This window comes from Chlamydotis macqueenii, chromosome 2, assembly GCF_036417535.1.
Source record: "Chlamydotis macqueenii isolate bChlMac1 chromosome 2, bChlMac1.mat, whole genome shotgun sequence".
Lineage (NCBI taxonomy): Eukaryota > Metazoa > Chordata > Aves > Otidiformes > Otididae > Chlamydotis > Chlamydotis macqueenii.
The window spans coordinates 121,705,817-121,731,549 of record NC_141557.1 but is presented as its reverse complement, the minus strand read 5'-3'; the positions used below and the strand labels follow the sequence as shown (position 1 = coordinate 121,731,549).

Below are 25,733 nucleotides of genomic sequence, written 5' to 3'. Positions count from 1 at the left end.
CATTTCTTCCTACCCTCTGTTGTATACATACTGTTCAAGAGTTATGAATCAATGCACAGACCTTTCCTTTTAACCCAGGAGAGTTTATTTTTTTAAGAGCACCTGCAATGCATCTCACTGAATGCTATTTGGAAATCCAAGTGGATGGAGTCTACTCGCACCAACTTTGCCCACATGCACAAAGAAGTCTAGCAGAGGTGTGAGACACAACTGTCCCTTACACAGCTGTGGTGACTTTTTGTTAAATGTTTTGCATTTATTCCCCTACATGTTGTTAAAAATATATAAATTAAGTATATTATTATACGGGTGTATTCAGGAACAATACATTGTTTGCATTTTCTAATATAGTACCTTGTGTTCACTAATTTGATTCCTCTGCTAGAGACTATTAACTTGACCGGCATAGATGTAATGTTTACTGTTTGGGAGTTCCTTAAGTGCCCCCTGGAACTGCCTTCAAAAAAATTAATGTAATTAATTACTATTACAATTATTTCTCCTCTCTTTGCATTTATCTTTCTGCTAATTCAGTAGATGCATACTTTCAGCCATTATGTCTCACTCCAAGGTTACAGAAAAGTCACAGGAAAATATTTTTTACTGTAGCCCCTCAAACACCCGTGAAATGAATAATAAAGCCAGAGTCTGCCATTTATGATGAGGTCAACATGCCAAATCACAGCTTTTCAAAGTTCTTTTCTATAGAAAAATGACCATGTTGCCGTAGTATCGAATTTTCAACTGCAAATAGCAAGCTGTCTTCTTTTAGCCAGACTGAATGGATGGTGCTAGACTCTTGCAGGTGGTGCAATTAGGCACAAAAAGTCTGCTGTGAAAAAAAGGACCACTGATGACCTAATGCATGCTGCAAATAAGAGACCACATTGGGCACCAAATTGAAACCATGGATTTATTTTTCTCAAATGAACATTGCATATTATAAAGTACCGAAAAATACTGAGTAGGGGCTAGAAGTGAGGGAATCACAATCCTGTGTACTCGGGTTCAGCCAGAGTACTCACGTACTGCTGCTCAGGTTCAGCCAGAAATATGCTGAAGGGGTAGGGGAAACACGCTGTGCAAAGTTGACTACAATCCAGTGTTTTGGGTGACTTCCCGGAAATAGGTGACCCTCAGCGGAAGAAATGGCTTTGCACGCCTAGGCAAGTATTTGGGCCGTTACCTTGCTCGACGTAGGGACAGGCACATGACATGGAGCGATACTATTTGTGTCTTAAAACTGGCAGCTGGAACTGCACTTTCAGAGGTGCTGGCCCAGTTTTACGGGTTAACTAAACTCTGAGAACAGCTATTGAACTGAGCCTTGAAAGGTGAATGTTGAAGAATACCATACCTGGCTTAGGTAAGAGATGGTACTGAGTCACCAGTGTTTTCAGTGCTGGGACATTTTGGGGTTTGGGCAGAAGTATAATTGCGGACAACAGAGGAAGTTTCAAGAAAGGAAAGCCTGACGTGCCTCCAGGTTAGCTAAAGGCCGAATGGCAGCTTGTAGGACCACTGTACAGGCTTTGATGCCTTCCTTCTGCAAGTCTCATTTTAGAAGCCTCAATCCTTGTTCAGATTATGTTGTAAGTCCTTTGTGCTTTGGTTTCTTTATAAAATGGGTAGAGTCATATGTATCATCATTGGTAATGTGATTTGAAATGACTATGGAAAAGGTGAATGTATTTATTCTAGGTGCCTGATGCAAGAACTCAAAAGAAGAGTGTTGAGACATGCCATAAAAAGGCAGAGCAGAAGCAGAAAATGTAGAATGTCACGGGACGGAAGTTACAAACACTCATAAAAAAGGAACTGGTTAAAGGAAGGCCTAATTCTGTCTCTCGGCCCTGAAATAAAAATCAGATTCAAATAAGCTTTGAAAGTAACAAATTTCTAGTCAAGATTGTGTGAACATTTCTATGCTAGAGATCAGGAGTTGTGCAAGCAACTTACAAGAACACAAACTTGTTAGACTAAACTTCAAAGCCCCATTCGCTGGGTAACCTCCAGAATCACATTAATGGATGTGTTTATTGCAGACTGGATAACACTGAGTGTGCACATGGCTTAGAAAGCTTTCTTCTGCTAAAGCATAAAGAAATGCAAACGCTGTTGCTTGGACTGTGCCTGGAATTTAAGCTCAGTGGGCATGTTATCAAGAAATCGACAGTTTTACTGTGATATGAAGAAAGATAAATTTTAAAGGAAAACATCTTATAGTGGAATTAAAATTAATCAGTGGTGCAGTAACGAAGACCCTTCCTGAGTCAAAAAGCCCTAATAGAGGTGCTGGCCAAGTATAATTTAAAGAATAGTGTATCCTCTAAATGGAAAATACAGAGACCCTAGCAACACGAGACATTAACTGTAGACATCTCTAGGCTAGCACTACATTGGCTGTCTTGATCTGCTCACATGAAAAACTATCTGACCCATTTCTATTTTCTCTGCCTTTCCTCCTTATATGCTAGCAGAATTACTGTTCAGGATCATTTCTGAGTAGGAGTGGAATGTCCACGCACTTCATCACGGTATGACTGGAAAACTTGACTCAGCAGCCAAAGACAGAACTTTTTTATCGGAAACATGGAAATTTAAGCCTGGGCTTTCAGTCTGAAGTTTCCTGCTCCTTTCGCTTATAGAGACAAAGCCCAACATATACAGGCCATTTTTTTTTAAAAAAGGAAGAAGGTGTGCAGGATGTTATCTCCCAGACATATGGCTTGGGAACAACAAAACAGCATACCCCCAGCACACAACCTGGTGCAGCTCACGAGGCGAAAGAGAGGTGTGACACAGCAGGCTATGAGACCCAGCCAAACATAGGGCAGCACAGGCAGTCATAGAATCACACAAAGGTTTGGGCTGGAAGGGACCTTTAAAGGTCATCTAGTCCAACCCCCCTGCAAGGAGCAGGGACATCTCCAACCAGATCAGGTTGCTCAGAGCCCCATCCAAGCTGGCCTTGAATGTTTCCAGGGGGGCATCCACCACTCCCTGGGCAACCTGTGCCAGTGTTCTACCACCCTAATTGGAAAAAATTTCTTCCTTATGTCTAATCTAAACCTATTATCTTCTAGTTTAAAACCATTTCCCCTCATCCTGTTGCAACAGGCCCTGCTAAAGAACTTCTCCCTATCTTTTTTATAAGACCTCTTTAGGTACTGGAAGGCCGCAAATAAGTCGGATCTCTCTACCAGAAGCTGAGGCCTAGGAACACCTGCCGGCTTTCGAGCTGTAGGATAGAGTAAGCTTGCACCACTATAGCAGGAGAAGCAGAAAGCAAGAAAATGCCGGGCACTGCAAAAAAAGCGGCACATCTTAAGGAGGCATTTCAGCGGCAGAGCCATTGCTCGCCATTTCCCTGGCCCTTTTCCCTCCCGGGACTTCCTCCCCAGCTTGTTGGCCCCTTGCCCTGGGGAAAACCGCAGAGGCCTCCCCGGGGGGGGCTCCGAGGAGCTGGGCCTGAGGGGCAGCACCGAGGGGAGCCTCTCAGCACTGCCCAGCCAGCCTCTCTTCTCTCTCTGCGGAAACGCTGAGCCCTTTCTTGTCAGCAGACAGCACGGGTGGGCACCCCCAGGCTGCGTGCTCCCATCGGCCTGCTCAGGACAGGGTTAGATCCCGATATAAAATCATATAGGTGTGTGTATATATTTAAATAGGTATTCTGGAGATGTATATACAATTAAATATCTACAGCCATGCATACAATCGGCCAGTAACCAACACCACAGGCCTAGACGAGGGCAGAGCCGCCCCAGCCCCGGCCGGACCGGTCGCCCGCTCTAACTGCCGTCGGGTGGGGACGTGCGCGAGCCCCGGCACGCTGCGGCGGCGGCCGGGCGCGCTCGCTGCGAATTGTCCCTCGGAGGCCGCCGTCGTGGGAATCAGGTGAGCGGCGTCACATGACGGCGGTGGCTGTGGGGCCGCTGCGGAGGGCGGCGGAGCGGGTTTTTGGGTGCGTGGGGTCCCCGGGCCTGTTGAGGGGCGGCTGCAGCCTTCTCCCTCCCGCAGCTCTTACCCGCCGGCGTGCCCGTGGGGTGAGTGGGAGCTGCCCCGGGCCCTGCCCGTCACAGGGGCGGGTGGCTCGGATGTCCCGGGGTGGGAGGGAGCCGCCGCACGGCCCATCACGGGGGCTGTGGGGGGCTCGCGGGCGGCGCGAATCCTTCCCCGGGGGTTTGGGCGCCCCCGGGCCCCGCGGGGGGCGGCCGTGTCTGTGAGCCCGTGCGGGGAGTGGCAGGACGGGGCCAAGCGCCTTCCTCCCCTCTGTCCCAGGCCCCTCTCGGTTTTTTCGGTTTGTCTCTATGACGTGGATACTCCTGAAACCGCTGATACCGACCCTGCCCTCCTCTGCGGCTCGAGGAGTATTTAAAAGAGCTAGGAGGCGTTTAGTGGTGGCTGAAGGACGTAGTAAAGGGTGTCGTCTTTGTGGGTGTCTGCTCACAGGAGTAGTTTCAGAGGAAGGACAGTTCTGCAGCTCCATTTGTTCAGGGTAGTTCCTTTTTTTGTTTGCTTTTGTTAGAATGGTGTTGTAATTCAGGCATATCAGTGAGGCATGCTTGTTAGGAATGGGTTAGAATGTGCCAGTTTGCTTTTACTTCTGTAAAAGGAGCCAGAAAAGTCCAGAAATAGGCTGCGTGGAGAGGCTTGATGCAGTTTAGGTTGTAAGGAATTCCTGCCCCAGCTGGGTCTCAGGCCTGTGCAAACACACTTCTTGTTTTGGCATCAAAGTCAGGTGGAGATTAATCCACAAAGGAAAGAGAAAGAAGGATGAAGGTCAATGTCTATGGTAATACAATATGTCCTGATGAAGAGCTTCTGTTTGTATTTATTTTTCAATTTACTTTCTGTACAGTGATGATATGAATTTTCTTGTTAGTCTATGTTTCATGGGTTTTGATTTATATAACTGTTTTTTTTTTCCTTGAAGTTGTAGTTTGTTTGCTTCTGATGTCTAAATACTCTTAGACAAATATCTGAACTAAATCAGTCCTAATGTGTGGAGGTGGGGAGGATATGCACTGAATTTTAACCCTGATTTGGAAGGAAGACAGCTTCTGTTATCTGTAAGACTTCTTGGAAATTGCAGAAGAGTAGTTTTTCTTCAAGTAACTTCATTTGATTGTTTAAAAATTTACAAAACTAGGAGTTATTTAGTAATGGTATATATCTTTTATTTTAGCAAACTTATGATTGCTTACAGTTTATTGTGTAGGTATAACTTATTTTTGTTTGTTTCAGGGAAGTCACATTTTAGATGCTTTATAAAACTTTGGTTTCTCAGAAAGTACTGAGTACAGTTCTAGGGAATGGAACACCTGAAAATGAATTTTCCTTTTTATTTCTTTAAAATATTGGACAGATACTCTGCTTTTTAATACTTTACTGAGAGGTCTCAAATCTGACTTGCATTTCTAGGTACATTGTAATTATCAATTAAGATGGATATCCGAGGGGCTGTAGATGCTGCTGTCCCAACAAACATCATTGCTGCCAAAGCTGCTGAAGTTCGGGCAAACAAAGTAAACTGGCAGTCGTATCTCCAGTAAGTAAAACTTTCTGCAATTTTTTTCTTTTTTCTTTTCCCCCCTTCTCTTTTAAGTGTTAGACTTCTTGAGATTTTGGGTTACATTGGAACATTAGATTACAGCAAGGAACATTCTGACGTGGTCTCCTAGAAGTAGTTGGAAAAAGTCTACATTAAGTGGAAGTGATTGGGGAAAATTTTCTTATGACTTATTACCAGAAAGAGAACTCTGTTTTATGAAGTAAACGCTGTAATAGCAAATAACATAAACTTGCACAAATGTGTGGTAAAACTGTCAATTTTTTTCCTCATCATTCAAGCACCATTTTCAGTTTTAGTCTTATTGGATGAGTATTGAAGGAAGAAAAGTTTACAGTAAGAGTTGTCTTATATGTAGGTATGCTGTCTCTACTGCTGAAGTGCGTTCTGTGTGAATACAGATTGTACCAGCAACACTGGACTGGTAGTCTGGGAAAATATGCTGTACCTTAACTAAAGGAAGAGTAGTGCTGGAGAGCAGTTCAAGCAAGTAGATTGAGGAGTAGGCTGAAACAAATACTTAGTCTGAGGAGAGCTGTGCTGCCATTTCAGATAAGCTTAGAGTTTACTTTGAAACTTATATAATGGCACTAGGGATAGCGAGAGAGATGTTTTCCAAAGAGCGTATAGACACAAGCTGAGGAAAATAGATTTGTGCGTGAGGTGGGGAGCAGTGAGAAGAAACAGACTTTTACTAGTCCTCTGTACTCTGAAGTGCAATGCAAGATTCTTGCAGCCTTGCATTCCTCATGACAGGTACCTTTGAAAATTGTCGAAGTGTAAATTATTATTATCTCTTGAGGGTCCATGTATAATGGCAAAGTACTTCAGTGTTTGTTGTTTTTTAACTGAAGTGGCAGAAATCTTGATGATTCTAGAGGTACAAACCATCCTGATGATGTTTTGTGATTATCAGTATTACACCACTTCACAATAAATAGTTTTTATCAGATTGCTGAGATACATACATAAATATATGCTATATAACAAAATAACATTGTACACACGCAAGCTGAGAAATGCTAACCCAGTAGAAGCTTATTGATAACTACTTGCTTTGCCCTGTGCTGTGTCTTGCTTATTCTACTCATTCAATTGTGTTATTTTTTTCTTTTTGTCATTGTATATCTGCATGATATATCTGGATTAAGGAACCGGTCTGCTAAGAAAACTTCCTTTTTCTAGACTGTTTTTCAGATAGGTCGGTTCCTGGTTCAGCTTATAGTGTGGCGTTACAGTGGCTCTGCAGGCGGAAGAAGGTTGGTGTGGTAACTTGACGGTGGCAGCTACCAAGCACTTTTCAAACCGTCTGGGTGGCTTTTGCTATTACTTTGTGCGCTGTTATCCATCTGATAGGAAGCATATCCTGAGGAAGCCTGTGGAGCTGTTCCTGTGCTGTCCTAGTGGGAAGTAAACGGCTAGTTTGAGTTATTCAGGATGAAAGTGGGAGTACAGTTGTTCACTGTCAGTTTAAGTGAATATGAGAGAGTCTTTTTCACTGCTTCTCTAGTGATGCAGATGATATGGCTGGCGAGTTTCAGCTGTTGCTTTTGTTAGTGTAGGAGATGGTTCTGTTTGGCAAGGAGTTGCATTTTGAATATGTATTAGTATTAACTGCTTGACTGTGCTTTATGGGTCTACCACTTATAATTTTCCTTTGTTCTTGGGGTTCTCTCTCACTGGTACTGAATAAGGATGCAGGAGTTTTTTTTTGTTTATCTGTCAGCAAACTTCTGTGTAACTTATTTTGACCAGGAGGCAGGGTTGATTATTCTTTTGCAGATTCTAGATGTAGAATTTGACTTTGTTTTGTTCTAGAAACTATGAAAGAAGAATATAATGGCTATTTTCGCTCTTTGATGGGTTAACCAGGTTTTGGAGGCTACTGTACATCTGGCTGGTGTTTGTGATCCTGTTGTGAGACTGTTCAATGCTTGGTGCTCTCTGTATGTCAATGACAATGTGTCCTGTTTCTTATTGCTCTGAAATAAATGTAATCTTTGTGTCTTGTATGTACTGATAACAGCCTGGCTGTCTGGCTAAGGTAGCTTCAAGGATGAACTTAAGTGGTGCCAGAGGGATTGTGGAGCATTGTGAAGATAACTCTAGTTCCTTGACCGAGGAGTTTGCTTATCATTAGTTATTGGAAAACAGCAGATCTATTGGTGCTTCTAAAGAGAAAATAAAATCAGAGCTGGTTTTGGACATGTCCTTTTTACAAGAGGCAGATTTGGACGTGACAGTGTCTTTGAGGCTGGTGTTTTAAGGGAATTGTTGAAAAGTCAAGTTAGTGCAGCTGTATTGACTCTTCTCTGGAGCGAAGCACACTAATAAATGAGTGGAAACTGCTTGCTTCTGATGCACCTGTTAGAGGCAAGTCAGAGTGGTTTGTTCCAGTCTGTAGAGTAGAAGGAAGATGGGGTGCTGGTGATTTTGAAGGATATTTCTCTTGCTTTCTTTTGAGCTCCTCCTCTGGTAGTCTGTGCGTTTAGTGTGGTAAGCTTGCATGTAAATATATGGAGTCTTCAGATGTTTTTACATTAAAGGAAAGATTTTTATGTTTATTTTCCCTAAGTTAACACATCATCTCAGGCATAATTTATGTTCCTTAAACTATAGGTAGTATTTATCTAGTTGGAGTCATAGAACTTCACAAGAAATTGTGATGAAGGTGGTGTGCTTTTTTTTTTTTTTTTTTCCTAAAAAATCTGACTCTGACAGTCATATGTGTATAAAGATGCTTTAAAGATTGCATCATTTGCAGCAGCATTGGAGTCTGGGTCACACAGGAAGGCATTCTGAAGTTCTTTTCTATTTCTGTTCTTCAGTGCAAAAGTAAAATGGCTTCCTAATAGTTGGTTAGACTCCAGTAGCCTGGCTTCTCTTGTACAGTCAGTTTAAGCTAATGATTAACTGGCATATTGTTTATGCCATCTTTGAAGGTTATAACTGTAAACTAAATGTCAAACTACTCTAACACACAACTGCTGACTTTGGATGTTTTCTGTGTATACTGTTGGCACAAAAGTGAAATATTTAGATATGACAACTGTACATTACTGGTTTGCCACTGTATTCACTGCTGACTTCAAAATTAGTCTGTGGAAAAAGTTGTTTTTGGGTTTTTTTTTAATGCTAAAATTTACACTTTCTTTGTGTTGAATTCCAGCTAGAGTTTGTGTCTGAGGGAGATGACAGTAGCAAAACTTGTAACAGTGGAAGGTGATGTGTAGGTTTACCTACTTTCTGTAAACAAAATGTAGTTGAAGCCATTAGTTCTGTGCAGGCTTTCCTGCCCTCCTGTCTTGAGACTTGTAGCAGTTTAGAGGCGCTGATGCCCTCTGCTAGTTGAAAATATGGTGCCTCACTGTTGTGTACTGTGTGATCATTTTCAGCACTTGCCTCAGGGTGTCAGAATGCCTTTGGAGGGTGTGCTAGTTTGCTTGAAGCAGGTTTGGTTTTACTTTCTAAGGGTAGTAAAAGAGATCTGTGGAAAAGTGAACTTGTTTCAGAGTTTAACTTGCATCATACTGCACTGTAGGTTTTCTAGGTATACAGCATTTGAAAATATTTAATCAGGTGAGATACCTGTGGCTAATTTGTACTTAGCTTCCCATGTGTCTTCAAGTACTTTACATATATGTTTGTGAAATCTGATGTTAAAATATCTATTTTATTTTCTTAGGGGTGGAGGGACCTTCTAAAGTGGGTTAAATGTCTTGGGCTTTAAAAGTTAGTCTTATCTTAGAAAAATAGAACTTTCTGAACTTGTAGTGTGTGTGGTTTTTTTGGTATTTTGGGATTTTTAATTTTTTTTTTAATTTGGTCCAGTCTTGTAGAGTACTTTTGGCCTATTCTACTGTTTTAATTTTGTTGATTAATTGGATAAAATGAATGTTTTTCTACGTACATGCGAAGTACTGTAGATACCTGGATAAAATAATTTATGCCTTGACATGATGGCTTCATATGAGTTTCCTATTTGCTGCAGATGTCAGTTTTTTCAGTATAAAAAAAACCAAAACAAAACAAACCAACCACTCCCCCACCAAATTAAAATCCAAACAAAAAAAACCCCTAACCTCCAGAATAGAGCAAGGAGGAGCAAAAACGGAACAAGAACTGCTGGATGAAATGTGTAATAAAAAGAAGGAATCACAAGTTTCTGAATCATCTTGAGAGACCAAGAAGTCTAGTCTCATATACGCAGACAGCTGAAGCTCAGTCAAATTGGCTTTTATCTGTTGGCAAAAGACTGTGTAGACATATCCTGCAAAATAAGAAGCTAAATGGCTGTTAGGAAGATGGATGGAGGGAAGCTTTGGTTGCTTGCATTGTTTGCTTAAAGGTGCTGGGAAATACCTGTCTCTTTGAAGAGAGGATGAGGAGAATGTGGCAATAGCATCGTGGTAGCTGGTACCAGCTGTCTGAGGCTGCTCTGCATTTTTTCATGGCTTTTTTATACTAAGGTTTACCACATAATCAATTATTTCAATTTCAAAATGAGAGGAATGGAAATAGATGCATTTGAAATTACTAAAGCTATTAATCAGATATGAGATCCATAATAAAATATTAAAAACTTGTGAACAAAGCTATCAAATCTCTTTTACTGTTTTGTATAGGTTGGAGAGTGTCTTTTTTTGAATGGCACTTAGAAAGCAATAAAGAGTAAACCGTAAGGTCTTTTCCTTTCAAGGCGTCATCAATCCCCACTCCCGTTTTTTTTTTTTTTTTTTTTTTTCTTCCCCCGGTGGTCTAAAGTAGGATGAAATTGAAAGCTTGAAAGCTTTTTTCCTTGGCAGTTGGCAGACCTCTTCTAATAGCCTGGCTGTAGAGAAGCATCTCTCTTTCTAGGCTGAGGCTTTTTCAGGCATTAAAGCTGAAAATTAAGGGTTTACCTTATGTTGCCTTTGAGGTGCTTCCTAAGTGGCAATATTCTTATAAACAAGCAGCTCATTTGGTTACGTTACATCAGTATCATCCAGGAGTCCCTGGCTTGGCCAGCATTGACTGAAACATGAGAGGCTTCTAGTTATGTGTCGCTAAGTCCAGTATTTGTGGCAGATGAATTGTCCTGATCTTTCAACAGCTACTCAAATCCATCTTTGATAGGTAAGAAAGAACATGAGTAAATCTAAAAGGTATGTGGTAGCAGCATGGTCATCATGGACTAATTGCATTTTCACCTATAATTAGTTAAGTTTTAGTAGAAACTAGTCAAGGACTACCACCAGCTTTATGAATCTTCCATCTACTAAGTCTTAAGTGCCTTTCCTTGGTGCACATGAGGGTATTTCTTATAAAGCAGCTAGAACACGGGAATAGTGCATGTGGTACTGGACTACTGGTGTTCTTGGCTCGAAAAGTAAATAGGTAAAAGACGGCTCTGTGATGAGGCCATCCTCAAAACATACAGTTTAAGTAAGAGGAAAGATAAGAACACATTGTAGGTCTTATTTATGTTTTGGTGTTTCAAGAATCCAGGTGAGCCAATTTTTTTAAAAAAAGCTAACATTTCCTGTAAGTTTACAAGGATTTTAATAGAACTTCTAGTTGTGGAACATCTGGAAACTGACCTGGTACGTGGAAAAGATGGATTAAAATAATCTGTGCTACATAGCTTTGCAAAGTGGAAGAGGCGTTTGACTCAGTGGAAATGTAAGAGGAGATGAGTCTTGGAAATAACTGAGACAGAGCAATGTCTAATACTTTCATCCCCTGTGACTTTTGTATTGATGATTATGTGCACAATTTTCTTCTTTCCTGAAGCAGTCCTGGTATTAACTAGTAAAGCTAGACACCTATTGAAGTCTTGGATATTTTCAAGACTACTTGATTAAAAATCAGTTTTCTTACCTGAAGAGTACCTGACTGTACTATTTTAACAAGTTTGTTATTTGATGTGATGGTAAGTTTTGTGTTATAACAAAAAGCCACCAATATTCTGCTAGCTTTTAAGCTGAGTGAACAGCTTTCTGCAATAGCACTGATGATTACAGTAACCCCTTGAATATTCAAGTTGAAAAGAAGATCAAGTAGAGATCTGTTAGCATATAGGTGTCCACAGCAGTTTACTCTATCAGCCCCCCTTGCCATGTGTTTGGATGAGCTGTGTGCTACCAGGAAAAGCTAAAATGTCATAATTAGTGAAAGCTAAAATACATTAGGAACTAAGTTCTCTGTGCTTTGTAAAATTCTCTTCAGTGCTTATGGCAAACTTAAAATAACAATTCATTTTAGTTTTAAGCACTTTTTTTTCGGGTTGCATTAGACTATTATTCATGTTATATATTATAATTTTGGCATAATATGCTAGCTGTGTGTATTTCAGTTCTTAGAACTATTTCCACTGACTGTTGCATTTAACCTCTGGAAGTTTAAGAATTATTTACAGAATGCTGTTTAGCTGAAGCAATGCATAGGGAAGGCTTTAGAGAGATTATTCTGTCATTAGTCTTAAATTCTTTGTACATGAGATCTTTTGCGCAAAGGAGCTCTTTGTGTTGTACTGAGGGATATGGGATCGGTAAAGCAATGCTGTTGATATCTGAAGTTGAAGAAAATAAGGTTTGTGTGGTAGATTGACCTTGGCTGGCCGTCAGATGCCCACCAGGCTGCTCTATTACTCTCCCTCTATTAGGAGGATGGAAAAAAAACATGACAAAAAGCTCTTGGGTCAAGATAAGGACAGGAAGATCACTCACCAATTGCCGTCACAAAACAGACTCTACTTGGAGAAATTATATTAGTTTGCTGCCAATTGAACAGAGTAGGATAATGAGAAATGGGAACAAATCTAAAAAGCACCTTCTCCCCACCTCTCCCTTCTTCCCATGCTCAACTTTACTCCTGACTTCTCCACTTCCTTGCCCCAAGCAGTGTAGGGGGATGGGGACTGGAGGTTGCAGTCAGTTCATAACACTTTGTCTCTGCTGCTTCTTCCTTCTCACACTCTTCCCTTGCTCCAGCCTGGGGTCCCACCCACGTGATATGGTCCTTCAGAAGCTGTTCCAGCATGAGTCCTTTCCATAGGATACAGTCCTTCAGGAACGGACTGCTCCAGCATAGGTCCCCCATGGAGTCACAGGTCCTGCAAGAAAATCTGCTCCTGCCTGGGCTTCTCTTCACAGGGCTAAAGCTTCTGCCAGGAGCCCACTCTAGTGTACACTTTTCATGGACTTCAGTTTCCTTTAGGGCATGTCTACCTGCTCTGGCATGGGGGCCTCCATGGGCTGCAGAGGGACAACTGGCTTTACCATGGTCTTTACCACGGGCTGCAGGGTGCCTGGAGCACCTCCTCACCTTCCTTCTTCACTGACCTCGGTGTCTGCACAGTTGTTTCTCTCACATCTTCACACTCCTCTCCTGGCTGCTGTTGTGCAGTAGTTTTTACTCCTTAAATATCACAGAGGCTTAGCTTTGCCCAGTGGCAGGTCTGTCCTGGAGCCACCTGGAACTGATTCTGTCTCACATGGAGGCTGCTTCTCGTGTCTTCTCATAGAAGCTGCCCCTGCAGGCCCCTGCTGCCAAAGCCTTGCCATGTACAGTTTGAAATAACTTCTCATTCATATTACTTATGGTTTCATATTTTGCTTTTCAGAGGACAGATGATTTCAGGTGAAGACTGTGAATTTATTCAAAAATTTGAACAGAAGAGAGGTCCAGAAGAAAAACAGGAGTTGTTGCAAACAGAAGGCAATCAAGTAACTTTCTTTTAATCTTTTGGGGAGGAGGATGGAAAGAAATTTTTGTACCAACTCTATTTTATTGTTGGCTGTATACAGTTAAGATATTCTGAAAGAAATATGAAACTTACTATTATGATTTTTTTCCCCTAGATATAGAATGGACATTCTTTTAAAAACCTATTAAATAATTATTAAGTGTCATCTGACTTTGACTCTTTTCTGGGGCAAGCTAACTCAAGTTTTTCTTCATCCTAGGTTACTTAATCATGCACACTTGTACTTGAGTGACTTTTTTGAGCTTTCTTCCTTATAGTTTATTGATGAGAGCCACTGCCGGTGAGGTTTCCACTTAGCTAGCTGAGCAATTATAATGTAGTTCCAGCAATAGAGTCCACTGACTGCTGAGGTGGATTCAGTTAAACATTGGTGACTGATGTCATTTTGGGCATAGTAAGATGTGAGACATCTGCATTGGACAGAGCTGATGTAAGATTGGTAGGTGACCCATGCTGTTTGGCTTATGGAGTCCAGGCAGGATGCCCAAAGACACTGTAATGATATTTGAAGCAGCAGAATCTCAGCCTTGAAGCCTGAGGTTCTATGGGACAATGTCAGACATCAAAAGGATTGGGGAGGCAGGGGGAAAGCTGAAGAGTAGAAGATGGACTCAAGGCACAAAACTTTCCAGCCCTTTTTTCTGCTTCAATTTTAGGCTGTTCTGTGGTCTTGTTTTTTTTTTTTCTTCTTTTTTTTTTTTCCTGAATTGTACTGTATATCTGTTATGTAATGGACCATAATTTGCTTAGTGACAAAAGCATAAATGTAGACCATTATATGCCTCTACATAGTTACAGTGTAGTAGTTCTGAGTTCCATTTTTCTTTCAGTTTTAGCTGAATGTGGTGAAGGGGAAGGAGGAAGTGTAAAAAGTAGTATTGTGACTGTTTCAGCCTATTTTATCTCTTGCTGAAATTGTGGAGTTGAGTTGTTCAGGAGGCAGAAAACAGCTCAAATATGAACAAAGATTTGTCTACAGAGTATAGGAAGTGAAAAGGTGAGAGTGACCTGTCTTCCCTCCCTCCCATTCAAGTTGCTAAAACTTTCTTATACCACGTCTGAGTTTGTTGATGTTTTGTCTATTTACTTGGTTCTTCTCCTCACTACCATAAAAAAGGACGCTGATGGAGATTTTTTTTTTTAATCAGTCTTTCAGCAAAGCTACTTTCACTAACAAGTACTTGTTATTTCATTTGAAAGCCATAAAACAGTTTTGAAAGCCGTAAAACAATTTGTAAAGGAGAACGATCAATGTGACAGAAAATTTTCTTTGTAATATAATGTCAAATGTATTCATCTCTTCTTGCAATTGAATAAGATGTTAGGATGCTCAATGCTTATGTAAGACTTAACTGTGAATTAATGAGGTCCTGGTTTATATTATCAAAAGGAATGAAGACAATTGCTAATATTAATTCTCGTGTCTTATTTTTCTAGTGTGCTAAAACATTTATAAACTTGATGACTCATATCTCCAAGGAACAGACGGTTCAGTACATTCTGACTATGGTTGATGATATGCTGCAAGTAGGTCAATAACCTGTCTTATTTTAAATGCATGCTTGAATGTTTCCTTAGCCTAAATCAGGTCTTTTCAGGTGTCTGTCATACTGTATTAAATATATTCTTTTAAATTTTCAGATCTTGTTTTCAGAAATTAACTGTCGGACCTAAAATTGTATGGGTAACTTAGTCTTGTGTATATATATGTTCATATTCTGGACATAAAACATACCTGTATGCTTGTCTGTTGGCTCCTAACCATGTTTGATGCAAAATTTCGATGTTAAGGGATGATTTGTGACCTCAGCCCTTTCCTGTTGTGTAGATAGGATATGACTTCTAACTTGAAGTTGTTGAAACTTTTCCTGTGAAGGTGTTAATTTGGCCACCCTCAGCAAGAAGGTGTAGTTTCTGCAGCTTCAGGTTTCCAACATAAATTATATTGTTTAGGACATGTTCTGAAATTCTGCATGGTTTAATTTTAAAACAGGACCTTCTGATTCAATGAAATATATAGCTCTTTGTAGCTCAGGATACACTGGCTTATAAGCATAGGCTATTAAATCTGGTGTCAGGACTCCTGTGCTGACTGGGACTCAGTCAGACAATCCTGCTTTTGCATTTCTTTGCTCTCTGGTAAGAGAAAGTGGTTGGAGGGATGGTGTAAAAAGATGGGCTGAGTTGTGTGAGGTTATCTTCTGGTATTCACATAGGATATCTGGCTGTTTGACAGCTTTTGTTCAGCTTTTTTATGTTATGTTTCAAGGTTACAGTGAAATGTATCTAGTGATAACTTAATGATTTAGGATATTGCCCTAGGAGGTGAACCATGTGAGTTCTAATACCAGCTCTGAGTATTCAGTATTGTCAACAGGCAAGTTGAGAACTGTGAACCTCTCCACAGTATGTACAACATGGGGATTCTGGTGTTCTTTCAGGTGCCTGTCTGTACCTTAGAGCCCTGAGTGAGTGCGCTGACTGCTAGAATAATAGCTAGTGGTGGTGCCGGCAGTTTATTCACGCTCATCTGCAGCTTTGTCACTCTAACCCTCTTCCTCTTTTCTTTAGATTTACTTTTTCTCAAGTGTGACACAAACATCAAGAAGCAGAGAAGACAAAAGGGAGCCTCAGTGTCATTCTTTGATTAGGACACTGAGTTGAGAGTACCTTGTTTTGTTTTACGCATTTGATGACAAACTTTGTCTTAGTGTGGAGAACTCTGTTTATTATGGCTACTTTTCTAAGGAATGGGTCTCGTTTTCTGTGTGAGACACACTGGTGGCCACAGAAGTAATCATTTCACTTGCCCTTCTTTGGAACTTTTTGTAAGTGTTAGTAGGTCTTGTGTTCCTTGTGTGCTTTGACATTAGCACATAGCCTATAGCTACAATATGCGATAGCTGACGTCATCTCCTGTGCTGTGGTGTTAATATCCCACAGGTAAAGGCTTTCACTGTCCCACTCTTGAACAATTGCATTAGTTCTTGTTTGTCACAGAAAGCAGTTTTGAGTAATCTCTTACGTGCTATACTGGTTCTATCGTATGTGTCTACATGAACATGTTTTCTTGACTTTATGGTTGTGCACTGACATTTCTGTATTTAGGGCTTTACCCTGCCACGGAACTGGCATGTGTGGAATTCTTAATGTTAAACATAATGACTTTAAATTGTGTAGGCTTTATAGTGACACAGGAGAACAGAGATGTTAGTGCACAGTATATATTTGCTTTTGTTTTAAATTGAGTGTCTTTTTCACTTTAGAAATTCTGCTTCAGTGTCTGAAAGGCTGTACTGGCTTTTGCAGTGCTCTATGTGATTTCGTTATTCAGGGATATCTTGCTGCTGGCATAGAGGGCTTGCTTGCGGGCATCTGCACGGCATCACTGCAGGGCTTCCTAACCTTTTGTGTCTCCACTAGGCAAGGCTGAAACAGGACTTCTGTTTTCTTTTGGTCACGTTCAGATTGTAGAACTTGCTGTCAGTGATGCCTTATGGACCCTTGGTTGCACATTTTCAAGGTGTAAGATTCTTGTCAGGAGGCGGCACGTTGGCTGTTGACTTTGTGACTGTGAGTTTAGTGGAGGGTCTCTGCAGATCACATGGACAGAAGAATCCACAATAGTAGATATGAAGTCTCCTGTCTTTGCCCTAATAGTCTTAATTGAGTACGTGCAAAGATTTTAAGTGAGAAATTGTTCAAGGACATGGCTTGTCATGGTGCCACTGACTCTTTCAGTAAAATTGTTTTGAGCAAGGATGTTCACTGCACTTTCATGAGACGAACAAATAATATTTGAAAGCTACTTTTGATAGCTGAATCTTCTAGAAACTATCATAGGTAACAGTATCCAGCTTTTGTCTGTGTAGATAATGACTGTCTGTTGTTCTAATATCTTTCTGTGCTTTTATTGTGAGGTTGTAAAAATCCTATCAACTGTGTTTTGAGCACACCAAAAGCCTACCTGGGTGTCTAGGATTGTTCCAGCACTTTTGCTTATGAATTTAATCATTATTCTAAGAAAGATTTATTTTGGAGGTTGGCAGAATTGAAATTAATGTGGCAATTGCCTTATGAGAATATCACCATTCTGCTTGCTTCTGAAGGTGGAAAGTGTTAGCATCCTGGAGTCCCTGAGGAAACATTTCTTATTCTATTCATATGATAAATACTTGGAACAATTTGTCTGGATTAGTGACCTCGTCACACGGCACAATCTGTTACTTATGAAATCTTTAAGAACGTGCACCGTAGTTGCTGCAGGTAGCAGTACCACCCCAGTATGCTTCATTATGCTTCTTCAGAAATGACAGATGCTAAATTATTCAACTACTGATGTGACAGCTTCAGGATTTTTTTTTTATTGGTGTAGTCAGTAGCTGTCTAGGAAGATGCAGCACAATGCATTTCAGGGCCGTAGGCAGTTCTCCACTCCTTCCCTCCTGTCTTTACTCTGCACTTTAACAGCAAACCAGACTAGTCTTCTGATTGACAGCATGCTGAAGTTATTTCAGCTTTTCTGCTTCCAGACCTGTCTGTCTGGTCCTTAGTTATGTAGTAAACTGAACTCATTTATGTAGTTATTTTTTGATCTCTTTAGCTAGAAAGTATGTAGCACAAGTGTAGATGCTGACAGTGATTAATTTTATCGTACTGCCATTTTTCATCAAACTAGTCCTCACAGAGCAGAGGCTCTCCACCAAGGCACTGTGTTCCTGAGATCTTACCTTTTTTTTTTTGCTTGAACAACAAATTTTGAGAGGGGTTTTGAGTGTTTTTTGACATGAGCCTTATAGAGTATTAATCTTTGTAAAGGGTTATGACTGTCAGATAACTAGTGACACCTGACCTTCCCCAGTTAGTGATCAGGACAGCAATTTGCAGCCCACATGGTGCAGTAATTTTGATACTTTCAATGAAGGGTTGGTTGCAACTTTGGTGCTTAGTAAGATGCCAGTGTTTGGATTATGGATACATTCAGGTCATCTTGTACTTAACGGATTGTGTTCCAACAAGCACACTTGCTGAGCTGATTCTTGGTCCATAGAGTTAACAATAGAGTGCTGAATAGATGGAGGAAAGCACTTCCGCTATGTGAGTTTGAAAATTAAGTTCACTGGGTAGTAGAGACTGAAATACTGTTCTTGTGTGAGTTTCCCAATTACAGCTTTTCAAATAGTTTTGCCTTCTTTGATAGGAGTTGTATACTTGATTGTAGTAGCTTGAATTCAATGAGGAGACATCTCTTTAGAATGAAAGCTTACTATCCACCAGGCTAGAAAGTATATGGAAATGCTTAGGAAAAGCAAGAATTCAGGTATTTGATTTTCTGGAAGACTATCTGTATTCCAGGCTATTAGGAAATAGCAGAGCTCTTCTTTCTTCTTTAGGTTTTTATGGCCTCCTCTCTGGTCTGCTTTAAGGGGAATCATAATAGCTGCTTTTTGCAGTGTTTATTAAGTGAAATGCTTGAAGATGCTGCACAGTGCCCAGGTTCAGGTACTTGTGATCTCTTGTGGTTCAGCCTAGAAGCCCTGGAGAGCAGACTTCTAGTGGCTCTAAGCTTAATGTTGGAGCGCTGAAATGAACTGTACTCATAAGTAATGGTCAAACTGAAAAATTTCCATGGGCTGTTACAAGCCAGGATGTGCTCTGATAACTCTAATAATGTATGCCAACATAATGAGGGGCAAATAACTGCTTTATGTTGAGTGCTTTTACAAGTTTCTCATCTTTTCCCTTCTCCCAATTTTTACAGGAAAATCATCAGCGTGTTTCTATCTTCTTTGATTATGCAAAACGTGGTAAAAACACTGCATGGTCCTATTTTCTACCAATGTTGAATCGACAAGATCTTTTCACTGTGCACATGGTAAGTTCTAAATGAACCTGTCTCTGAAGATGGTAGAGAAAAATGCTGATTTTATTTTTCTTTAGGAGATTCTGGAGTTTGAAGCTGAAATACTCACTGGACTGGAAAGTCTTCCTTTTGCAGTCTAGATGAGTTATTCTTAATACAAGCTTCACTTGACCACGTTTTAGAAAGAAAAGTTACATTGTTTTTTTCTGGGAGATTAGAGCAGTTTTAAAGGCTCAGAAAAGCTAGGATTTTAGAATTAATTAAGCACAGTAAGACATAACTAGAAAAATAACTTTTGTCACAACTGCCAGTCAATGCTCCTTATGCTGTACAAATATTAGAATTTAAGTTCTCATCCTATGAAAGGGAACTATCTTTACCTTGATGAACCTTATTCTCTGATATGCTCAAATTACTATAATGCCACTTGAAATCTGCTTAAAATGGTTTGTAAGCATACTGGGGAAGAAATAATAGGTGGGTGATGCTGGCTGACAGGAAAGCTCCCCCTTGCTTACACAGTCCCCCACCGCAGAACTGGGGAGAGAATGGGGAGGGCAGAAGCAAGAAAACAGTTTAGTAAGGGAAGAGGAAAAAAGGGAGAGAGGGCGGAACCCAAAACAAGTCCAGCAAAAAAGTGATGCAAAAGCATTCACACAACACTAACAAACTGATGCCCAGCCAATATATCTCTTTGGTCAGCTGTCCTGGCTGTGTCCTCTCCTACCAGCCTACTCACTGGAAGCGTAGAGTGAAAAAAGGAGAAGTCTTTGATGTTGTGTAAGCACTGCTCAGCAGCAGCTGAAACATTGCTATATTTTCAATGTCTAAACCACAGCATCATATGGGCTGCTATGAAGAAAATTAAGTCCATCCCAGCCAAGTTCAGTACAATCATGTGCATTGTATGGTATCTGCTGTGCTTTGAGCCACTGGATGCTGCTGGTGTATGTGGAGTAACTTTTCTTTCTTCATATTCTTCTGTTATCTGTGGTGAGAACTGGCCATTTCATCTCAGCAGATTTTTTTTTTTTCCTTATAAGGGAAAACATGGTTGTGTTACTGTAAATTCCTAATGGAGACCATAGTTTCCACCAATAAAACTTGTATTATGGCTTGAAATGGGGAGAAAAAAGCAGGGCTATGGATAGTTCTTCACTACATATCTTTATGCTGGTATGGTAGGATCAAATTTGTGGCTCAAACTACAAACCCATATACCTGCTCTGTGTTATGCTGCGGTGGCAGTACTGGCACAAGGAATTCCAGGCAAGTCATGCTCTTTGCCCTCAGATGTGGCTAGTGCTACTTTATTTGGGGCTGTGCTGTGATTTGAACAGTGAGCTGGCCTGTTTTCAAGAAAAATGCCAGTCTTGATTTCTTTTTCCTTCTTTTTTTTTTTTTTTAATCTGACTGATGCATTACATGGCTGTGGAATCAGGTTACTTGGTGCAGCTGAAGGAGGCTGCTGTCGGGAGGTTTTTTTGTTTGTTTGTTTTGGTTTTTTTTGGTAATATTGCTGCTGAAGACCCACCTTGCAAAACTGCAGTCTGAGCAAACTCAGACAATATTTGACTTCTCAGATAAGCAGGTAAAGTGTAATTTTTAGATCCTTGCAGGGCAAAGTAATTGGTCTCCATTGAATGGTGGCTTTAAAATGTATAGTATAGACCTTTCTATGTCCAGTGTTTCTCTGCTCACAGATGTGTTACTCGGGTATTGTTTGCTTTAGATACTGCAAAAAATATAAAAATAACTACAAGTCACAGAGAACCTTATGTGCTGTAAATCCACCTGAAAACACTAAGTTTGCTCCCTTATTTTGTCTTTTAGTACTCTTTCTGCATATGTATTTCAAAACAAAGTTTTAGGTTGTTTTGGTGTGTTGGTTTTTTTCTTCTTTTTTTTCTCCTCCTTACTATGCATGCTGGAAGACTTTTGATGCCACATCATTGCATCTGCGTAGACATTAAAAAATACTAGTCCTTTGTGTCCAGGCTTATATTCTACTAGGCATGAATGGTCTCTCATTCAGGGGCCAGGTAGCAGTTTTAACTTGGGAGCATGGTAAGCTAGAGATCTAGTATCTAATTTTTTTAAAGCTGAAGGGATTTTATAGGGTTACTTGGCTGCGTTCAGAAGTAGAGTTGATGCATTTCAGTGTAGAGATTGTTGTTCCAGACTCTCACTCATAATCCCCCTAGGAATTAGTGATGGTGCTGTTGCATGTTTGAATGCAGTATAGTGGAAAGGTGCCTGGAATAGTCTCCTCACTGCCATCATGGAGCTGTACGCAGGCGAATGAACCCCTGCTTTAGTAGTTTCTTGATTAGACTGCCTCTTTATACATACGCTGGCTCAAATAAGCTGCAGGCTGCGATGTAGAGTTACTTCAAACATAATTTGGAAAGGCTGATGTGGAAAAATACTCATTATATGTATTCTTATGCCATAGGCATCATGGAAATCCTTTACCTGGCTACATTTTTACTCCTCAACTTCATTCTTAAATTCTACCTTCCCTTTTGATTTTCTGCTCTTTTTCTGGACCTGAAACTTCTCCCTCCTTGAAGATGATTTGCTTCAGTTTAAGTACAAAAAGCTTTAATACTTTGCCGTCATTTGTGTTGGCATATGCCGTAGTTGCTTAAAGTAAGCCTGCTCATGTATGTGTTAGGCCATTAAGTGTCTTACTGTTGATGGATTTCTGACTGTAATGGTGTCCTACAGCAGTAGCCCATTGATAGCTCCCCTCTACCCCCTCCCGAATTCTTCATTAGTGCCTTGTGAACTTCGTCAGCTACAGGTGTCTGACAAATTGTGAAAATATACCGGTTACTAGGCAGTAGATGCAGCAGAAAGCTGAAGAAACAAAATTACTAGGCATGAAGAGTCCCCTACGTAGAAAACACGTAGATTTCTGTAAGGGGTCATCTTTTACCTAAACTTGGTTTCCAGAGCTTATAGGAAATCTCAGTGAATCCTGAAATTGTTGTGTTTGAAAAATCTGTGTGTTGCATTCTTTTTCAGGCAGCAAGAATTATTGCCAAACTGGCTGCTTGGGGGAGGGAACTTATGGAAGGCAGTGACTTGAATTACTATTTCAACTGGATTAAAACTCAGCTCAGTTCACAGGTAAAAAAGTACTTCTGTTTAAACATTATAGTGACTTTGGAAGCTTTTTTCAAGAATTTGAATATATAGATGCACAAACAAGAGGGGTTTTTTTGTTTTCTTGTTTAAAATTAAATTTTACTTTCTAATTTTTACACCTAAATATCTTTTATTCAAACATAGTTTTTAATTTTATATTTTATATTTTCTACTCTAGTCCTTGAAATGTAAATTAAAAATAAAAGACTTTTTGCCTTTTTTGTTAGTTAACATTGATTTTCTTCTGGGCACTGAAAAAACACATGATGAAGGTCTTTTGTCTCCCTGTATTGTTTCTCAGAGCTTTTTGCTGGGAAGAAAAATCACATGGCAGCAGGAAGTTAATATCATAACTTTTTTTCCAGTTTACTGTAGTACAAAGCTTATACTTTTTAGTCGTGTTGTGTCTCTTGAAACTAATAAATCCTGACTTACTTGGACAGTATTTTTGTGGCATTAGCTCAGTATGAACTGCTTACTGCTGACTTGTCCTTCAAAGATGAATAATTCTCCTTTCTATTCATTTTTGGAGATTTTCCCTTCAATCCTTACCAAAACTCACTGATTTGTCATTGTCTAAGGTAGTGTTGTAGCAGAAGTGGATTCTGGAGAGCAGAGGAGCATTCAGTAGGTATAGTAATGGTGTATTTTTGATAGTTTCGAAACTGGGTTTGTTAAAAAGGAATTTTATTTTTTTTTTTTTCTTTGAAATAAGAATCTTAAAGTTGCAATTTCCTTCAGAAAGATTCAAGAGAACAGTTTTCAAATTTTAGGATGAAGATGGATAACAATCTTGAATAAATCCACACTTAAATAAATACATAAATAAAAATAATTAAATCTTAATATACCAGGATCAGCTCCAACCGTGTTCTTCTAGACATGATGGTGTGTAGGGGAAATAAATACAGTATATTATGATAATATATTGAGCAGGAAAAATATCTAATAGATTCGTAATCTTTTATGACTAGAGAGAGAGGAGAATTGAAAGAGACTCAGTAACAACTGTTCTGTAAGGGTGAAGGACAGCTCTGATTTTAAACTTTTTTTTTTAATTATTATTTTTTTTTTCTAGAAACTACGTGGTACAGGGAGTTCTGTGGAAGCAGGAGCAGTTTCCACAAGTGATGTGAGTATATCTTTGAAATCTGTCAAGCTGCAGAGCTGTTCTGGTGTCAGGAATAGCAAGTACTTGGGATCAGAACTATATGACAACAGAGTGCCAGGTGATGGCGCCAAGAAACAAAAGTGTTTTTAAAACACTGATTTCCCAGAAAATGCTAGCAGTGGCATTATGTATATTGCAAGTTGGTTTCGGTTGTTAAAACTGTAGATATGTCTGGCATTCTCTTTTGTTAAAACTTGAAAAATTATATGCAATTAATCTAATATTTGAATAGTACTATCTGTTTAACACTGAACTGTTGGACTTGCAGAAGAAACCTGAGACTAAGAAGCTTTTGCCTCTTGTGATTTGCAGAACTCAGAAAGGGGACGTTGGATGTTAAAGCTAACATTGCCCCTCAACCTTTGTAGCATGAAATTACAAGAGTGCTTTCAAAGCTGTAAGTTTCTCATATTTGAATAGCTTGAATTCAGGGGAAAATGGATTGTCCTTCTTGCATCGGTATTCATTTATACCAAATTTCATGTAGCTACAGTGACTGTTGGGCTTGAAGATGAGCTGCAGCAGTATAGCAAATGCAAGTGATCATCATCACTGGATTTTCTGTTTTGTTGTGGCACAACGAGGAGGTTTATCGTAGCTTTTGAAGGTGGTGTAGAATTCAGTTTGATCTTTCGTTCCTTTTACAACCTGAAAGTGTTCACAGTTTTTTTTCAGAAGACTTAAATGTGAACCTAGAATTTATTTTTCTTCTAAATGTAGTAATCATTTTAAAGCATTAGCTTCCTGTAGAGAAAAGTCTCTTAAATTACGACCTGACTGGAATTTAAAATAGAAAGATGAAAGACTGTTATGCATAACCATGGATAAGGGGTAAAATTATGGCCTAAGCATAGACGTTGAAGTATTTCAGTATTTCTTGTGCAGTTCTGTGTGCCATACTGTTAGGTTTTGTTAGGCTCGGTCATATAGCCTTACGAGAGTAAATAGTTCTACAGCATGTGACACCACTCATTATGGAGCTGTGAGCTCTTCTAACTTGCTTAGAAATCTGTATTCACTGTACTGTATCACTGCTTGGATGTACTGTACTGCTGCAGGGTTCCAAAGCAGCAGAACTGATAGTGCAAAAATGTTCTAGAATAATTAAATTGGGTAAGTATTGTCTTGACTTTCTGAGTGTTCTGATTTCAAATCTAGCTTGTGCAGGATTTCCATGCAGATCTTGACAATTTATTTTAGAGTAAATTAGAGATGCAATTGTAACATTTTACAGAGGAAATGAGGGCTGGGATCTATCATGAAATTTCAATTGTAATAGCGTTGGAAGAGAACGCTTTTCTGACAGTGTCTTTAAAAGGAAAACTCTAAGTTCAGTAGTACACAAGTTGGTGATGCAGATAAATTAATAAAATGTCTGTGTGTTTATAGCAGTTCTGTTTGCGTGATGTGTGAGTGAATGCCTACCCAGGGAAATTAATGTTCTATATGATTATTTGGGCCTAGATGTTCAGACTCAGTTTTTACATAAAGATCTTAATCTCTGCTGAAAGACGCAGAAAGAATACATTTTTATTTTGAATTGTTTATTCTCTCTTCTCTTTTCTCTTCATATGGGATTGCCTAACTTCTTTACTCCACTAAATGTTTGAAAAGTTTGACCTTGAATTATGTGAGTGATCTACCATAAGACTTTCAAGACACCTAGTAAAGAAAAAGGCTTATAGGGGAAAAAAAATCCCAACGTTTTATCAGCAGCATATCTGAGTATTAGTGAAGATAATGCCAGAAGCTGAGCAAGAAGAGAGAATAAAATGCCACTTCTGTTGTACCTTGGGATCTTTCTGTTGCTGTAGTGGGAGAGACAACATGTTGACAAAACCCCATTTTTGAACTGCAGCCCATCTTGGTGTTACTGCAGAGAAAATACATGCTTTTAGAGATGAAAAGCTGCTTAATGGTTCTGTCTTTGTGACTGTTCATATAAGAGTCTGAATGAAAACAGAATTCACTGGTGCCTCTCTAAGTTTTCCTGATGGCAAATTTTTTAGTCGTCTTATTCTTTTCTTAGCATAGTGTACTGTGTTAAGCTTTTAATGAAAATAAGAAAAAACTAAAATGCAAAGCTAAAGGGACGGTGATTTTGCATACTTGTTTGCATACTCTAATGGTATTTTTTTTGTATAAATATATATCTCATTATGATAAGCATGGTACTTACGGTGTGGCACATGCATAGAAAAATAGACAATTCTAATGACACCACTGC

The 25,733-nt window shown here is 39.7% G+C and overlaps 1 protein-coding gene across 3 annotated transcripts in view; it reads left to right on the top strand.

Annotated features, from left to right (window-relative positions):
* The first annotated feature begins 3,831 nt into the window (after positions 1-3,831).
* The window catches only part of ATP6V1H (ATPase H+ transporting V1 subunit H), a 46,793-nt gene continuing 24,891 nt past the window's right edge, over positions 3,832-25,733 (top strand). Inside the window, exons 1-7 of one of the 3 annotated variants that reach the window (XM_086740808.1) lie at positions 3,832-3,897; positions 5,425-5,551; positions 13,176-13,278; positions 14,757-14,846; positions 19,081-19,194; positions 22,213-22,317; positions 23,414-23,467. In XM_086740808.1, the coding sequence (XP_086596934.1) occupies positions 5,448-5,551; positions 13,176-13,278; positions 14,757-14,846; positions 19,081-19,194; positions 22,213-22,317; positions 23,414-23,467 (570 nt within the window). In that variant the 5' untranslated portion in view covers positions 3,832-3,897; positions 5,425-5,447. The other 2 variants (XM_086740807.1, XM_086740809.1) reach the window with 2 other exon arrangements.